Below are 5,616 nucleotides of genomic sequence, written 5' to 3' on the forward strand. Positions count from 1 at the left end.
CTCTACATACCTCGCCCATAGCATTACACGCCTGCTCCCATTCACCCACTACGCTCTCTTGGACCTCCCCACATATACACCCATTCACTCACCACCGTCTATCCATGTATCTGTCAGCGCTGTAGCATCGCCGGCAACTCCCTCTGCTCGGCAACTCCATTGACGCACCCGGAACCTCATCGTCACTGACGCAAGCGGAACCACCGTTCACGAACTCCCCCTCAACCCCAACACAACGCCTACGATGCCTCTCCGCGCTGAACGGCCCATAGTGCGTGTCGAGCACAGCTCCATGCGCACCATCGAAACCCGCAGCACCGAGAACCTGTTCGGCCTCTGGTCTGGTGAGTGACATGCATGCCGATAGACACATGATACATCGCCATGATAGCATGTGAAGCGCACAACAGCGACTAACTCACCCTCCAGTATTTGCACGATGCTCGCCTGCCATGGAAGACGGCAAACGCTACGAAAACATGGCCTGGCGGTTGTGGTCCCGCGAGACCTTCTGCTGCCAGCCAGACCCCGTGGCTGCTCCCCAGTGGACCTTCCAGCGCCAGTTGTCGGCTAGCGCCGCGGACATGCCCGCGCTGTCTACCAGCGTCGCCTCCGACGACTCCAATGTGGAAAGCGCCATCATCACCACTTCCCGTTCTGATCTCTCGGCCGACCGCCCCGACCTGCGCCGCCACGACTCCGCTACCAGCCAGGCCCGCGGCAAGCACATGACGCCCATCGGTCTCGAGAAGGTCGTCAACTCGATCCAAGAGAAGAAGTTCATTGAGCCGCTCTCACCACTGCCCGCACAGCTTGCCCCGCCCGTACCCGAGCAGAAGCCCGCCCAACACAACACCTCGCCCCCCACCACCGCCCGCCCCATCCCCGAAGCCTCGACTTCCACTGTAGCCACCACGGTAAACAGCGACATCATGAGCCCCGCCGTCAGCTCCGAGGCGAGCACCTCCACCGACGTGAGCGAGCACAGCGTCGTTCGCGGCTTCGAGCCTGGCCACATCTCCACCTCGGTACGGTCCACCACCAACCTGAACCCCACCCCCATCCTCAAGAAGACCTCCAGCTTTGTCACCAAGCCGCTGCCTGCCAAGGCCGACTTGAGCAAGAAGAAGCAGCCCATGTTCACTCTCGGTGGCTCCTCGGAAGAGGAGAACGGCAGCTCCTTCGAGGCCTACTCTCTCCAGCGCAGCTCCCTCTCCCAGCAGCTGCGCAACGCCGCTCCCATGCGCAAGACGACCTCTTTCAAGAACGAGGTCAGCACCCGCACCTTCCACGACGTCTCCGAGAGCAGCGAGGCGGCCATTGAGACCGACAGTGAGGACGACGTCGACGAGAGCGCCATCGAGGACGAGGACTCCGACGAAGACGAGTGGGAAGACGACGACAACGAGGAGAGCGGTCCCCCCAGCGTTGCTGAGCACCGTCCCTTGTTCTCGCGTGTCGACTCCAAGCCCAACCTCACCTCCCGCCGTTCCCTACTCACAACCGCGCTTCACCAGGGTGACCGCGCATCAGCACTACAGAACGAAGCATCGCGATCATCGCCTGCTATCCGACGCTCCCGCACCAACGCACCCAACGGTCCATCGACCGGCAACTCTCCCCACGAGGACAAGGGTCTGATGATGCGCGAGCCGGCTTCCCGCCCAAAGCCCATCATCATGACCACCTCCAACGTCCACCCACCCGCCATGTCCCCAAAGACATGTAGACGCAATATGTTGACCTCAGAATTAACTGGCTCACTTCGCCAGAACCTACTCTGGGAGAGGCAGCAAAAGAACGCCACCACCAACGCAGTAGCAAAGCGCGCACAAAGCGCAGTCAACCTACCAGCCCTCCGCCGGGCCATGACCACCGGCGATGTCAAGGGCCTCAACACCAACGAGCAACAAGCTCAAATTAGATCTACTACTTTCCGGGACGACAACAAGCCCGACAGCTCCTACAACCAGTTCTTCGACGGCGGCGACGCCCAAGAGTACCACCGCTCCGGATGGTAGCACTTCATCATCATTTCTTCACATTTGCACTTCTAGCGGCATCTATGGTTTGGCATTGGACCAAGGCGTTTTGTTTCTTCACTTTAGCGCTCTGCAGGCGATGATGGGTTATGATCCTCCCAAAATCTTCTGATACCACCAGGGCATCGATTACGCCCAATGAGGCTACGAATTTCTTTCCTGCAGTTATCGGACAATGGGTGCTTCTTGGTCTGAAGACGGGTTACGGCTCACGCCTATTTGGTCTGTACTATCACCTGCACTGTACTTGTATCGGACTCTTTGCCCGACCCATTATACCCCGGCATGGGACGGCTCCACGGAGCTGTTGAACCACAGCAACACCTAGCTTGGAAATAGCAGGTGTTTGCCTAGATACCTAATGATAAAAAGCGGATTCTTCACTATCTCACACTCCTACATGATGCCTACAGTGACTGTGGCGGCAAGGCCATGCACTAGGCCGATGTACCTCGAAGCCTCATTGACTCTCTAGCTGTCACCTGTTCCGGGGTTCGAGGTCCCAACAAGACGCATGTTCGATTGTAAAGAGCCACTTGTTTGGCAGGTTCCTTTACCGCTCTTCTGAACCACTCCAAGCTAGCTGCCTAAGAAGCGCTTATGCACGCTTTGCTGTAGGCTTCATGCAGTGCCGGATCGCACCACCACCACACTGATTCCCCCCGTTACATCTGCCGCGCCTAGAGGGCACGCTGTCTGTGTCACGATGGCGATCAGCCTGGTCATTGTTTATTGATGATATGGCGAAACTTGGATCTGCAATAGCCGCGACATTGCTCGTCGCTCGTCACAGCCCAAAGTCAAATTGGACTGAGCCGCGCCGCCCTTGCTTCGGCCCGGCTTCCTGTTCACCGTCACGAACTCTGTGTGCCTGACATGTTGCTGCGCCGCTGCTCATCACAGGAGATCACCAAGGGCATGCGGTACTCGAGGGCGCTGCCCCGTGAGGGCCTACCCTTGCGCCATATAGGCCAGGGCGCAGGCAACGTGCATCGTGCGTGCATCGTGGCGAGCACACCCACCCTCCGTCGTGCGTCGTGGGATCGCGGGCGAGACTCGACGGCTGCAGACGCCGCTCAGCCTTATGACTCGAGCTGCGAACTCAACACCAACAGCTGCCCCCGCGCAACGCAATCTCGACGCTCGCGGTTTCAGCAGGGCAAGGCACGAGTCGGGCGGCGAGGCTTTTCGCAGACACTGACACTGACAATAGTGAGCGACGCCACTACGTCATGCTAGCTGAAAGTTACCGCACTTCCCCGCGCGCCGTTTTGCTCCTGCTCCAGGCGTCGTCGCCCTCGCCCCTCGCTGCTCAATATGCGTTGCATCAGCATCACTCAACCACCATGCAAGCCTTGCCAGATGACTCCGGGAAGCGGCCTCGCCAATCGTCCCTCGGTCGTCGCTCAGCAATCATCACCACCGGATTGCGCGGGCTCAATCAGCGCAGCGCAACGCGGCCCCGGTCGCTCCAGCAGCTTGCATTGTTGACGCTCACTATTACCACTGATTTCAAAGTCCTCTGATCATCCGGATGCTAAAAACAACATTCATCCCTGAAAACGGCGGAAGGCGACGCTCTATCAGGCACCCGCAGCGCTACCCCGCGACCAAGTCGGTCTGGAGGTCGATGCGTTGGCATGTTAGCGCCTGCGAGTGGTCATCTGAAGCCAGCCTTGACGAGTCAACTTGGAGATGCTTCAGCCTCATGTACGAGGAACTCCGCCACGCCAAAGGGCTCCCTGGCAATATCTGGCTCAACCGCTTACATCCCTCGTCCTGTGACTGTGATTATCGCTTCCGTTGGCGGCTTCGGTCCAGTATCACTCCAGGCCTCCTGTCTCCGCAGTCTCATTTGCTGCCCCCGTGGGGGTCCCGTCACATGAACACCTATCGTCACACTTTGGTGACGTCCCTTCTCGCCAATGCCGCTGCGTGCAGATCTGATGTCTGCGTCTGCCTACGCGTCGAACGGATCTCGGGATGCTGGTGTCGCTGAGGCGAGGCAGATACAATCAATTGCCGCTGTGCAGGACGCCATTCTCCGCTGATCAGGTCGGCGAGAGCGCCGTCAAAATGTCGTGCTTGAGGTCGTGGCCGCGGAAGTCTTTCCCATTGCCTGGATGTAGAGTCCCACACGTAGCGCCATCGTTCCGTCAATACTTCCCGCATTACACATACTTTAATCACAATCTCGGCTTGCGCACCTAATGTACGAGAGGATTCGGTCATACCAATGGCTTATTGGCCTTGAATGCAGCCATTGGCACTGCCCATAGTCCAGCAGGGCACATGGGAGTAGCAACACCAGAACCAAGGCACTACGACTTCTCCACGCCAACCTAGGGAAAAACTGAACAGCCTGGAGCCTACGTTGACGTTAGGTCACCTACTTTGCAAGGTTTTGGGTCAACGTAGTCTGCAGGCTTGTTCAGTTTTTTTCTTGCATGAGGTGTCTCTGTCGTTGTAGTGACATTCTCTTTGCTTCCTGTCGATTCTCTTCCCTAGTCTTCAGCCGTATCCCGACCCTCTGCCTACACATCAGCCTAGCGGTACACCATCATGCTTCATCCGGTGGTATTCTTTACATCAGGCACGCGGTGCAGACGGCACCCCACAATCTACTTTTTATCAGATCAACCGTCATATCACTAACTCGAAATAGTAGGAGCAGCTACATGAACACTTGCGCTTTGACTGTTTACAGATGCATCACCTGTCTCCAACACGTTTGAACGCCAGCCATCCCCGCTCAAACCTCAAGTCTTGCCAGCGCATCGCCCAAGCGCGCTCATACCGTCTGTTGACCTTCACGATAGTTGGCTCTTAGTCGGTAAGATCTTCGGCAGTGGCTCTGACTCCGGGACATTGCCCTAGCCTAGCGTCAATTACCCCAGGCTTCGCTGGCATGTTTCAGTCAACACCATCGCGATATGGAAGGGCCGTTTGACGACAATCAAGATCTTTACATTCCCGAATGATCGCGATCTCTCGATCGTGTCTGCGATTAACGGGCGCATCAGGTTGATCACGATCAGTCTCATGATGCCAGGGCAGACCTGCAAAGATCGAGATCAGGCATGCACCATCTTTTTTCCGAAGTCTCGGTAGATGGACACCTGCTCCACTCCATAGAGGCGCCACGGTAGTATGCAGCCCTAAATTACCCACATGTCCATCGCATTCACAGATGTACGTCATTGCTCACCAGCCTCTTTTCTCGCCCTGCTATCTCCAACGTTATGAATGGGAACGACAACAGCGATCTTACGGTTTTCGCCGTGCTGATGCATGCTCTAGCCTCCAGCTATTGACACAGCAAGCCGAGGCATTTGCATGACTACGCTATCGAAGCTCAACCAACTTGGGGTCTAAGAGGCGGGGGAGACATTACGCTGGACAAGCGGAACAACCCCCGGCCACTCTTCGACAACACCGAGGCTTCTGAAGATACGAGCACATGGACACCGTGCTGCTCCTAGCACTGCCCGTGAAGATGGACGGTCCTCATGCCGCGCAGAGACCTGTTGCGACAAGCTTCGATGCACGCAGCGATGACGATATCGAGAGCACC

At 57.2% G+C, this 5,616-nt stretch overlaps 1 protein-coding gene across 1 annotated transcript; it reads left to right on the forward strand.

Moving 5' to 3' along the window:
- Positions 1 to 244: 244 nt before the first annotated feature.
- J4E84_010029 (uncharacterized protein) lies at positions 245 to 2,021 on the forward strand (the record flags this gene model as incomplete). Its single annotated transcript, XM_049392588.1, has 2 exons — positions 245 to 344; positions 430 to 2,021. The coding sequence occupies 2 exons, from the start codon at positions 245 to 247 to the stop codon at positions 2,019 to 2,021; spliced, it is 1,692 nt and encodes a 563-aa protein (XP_049239683.1).
- Positions 2,022 to 5,616: the final 3,595 nt, after the last annotated feature.

The sequence above is a fragment of the Alternaria hordeiaustralica genome, assembly GCF_023758085.1.
Source record: "Alternaria hordeiaustralica strain BMP 2776 chromosome Unknown scaffold_35, whole genome shotgun sequence".
Classification (NCBI taxonomy): Eukaryota; Fungi; Ascomycota; class Dothideomycetes; order Pleosporales; family Pleosporaceae; genus Alternaria; species Alternaria hordeiaustralica.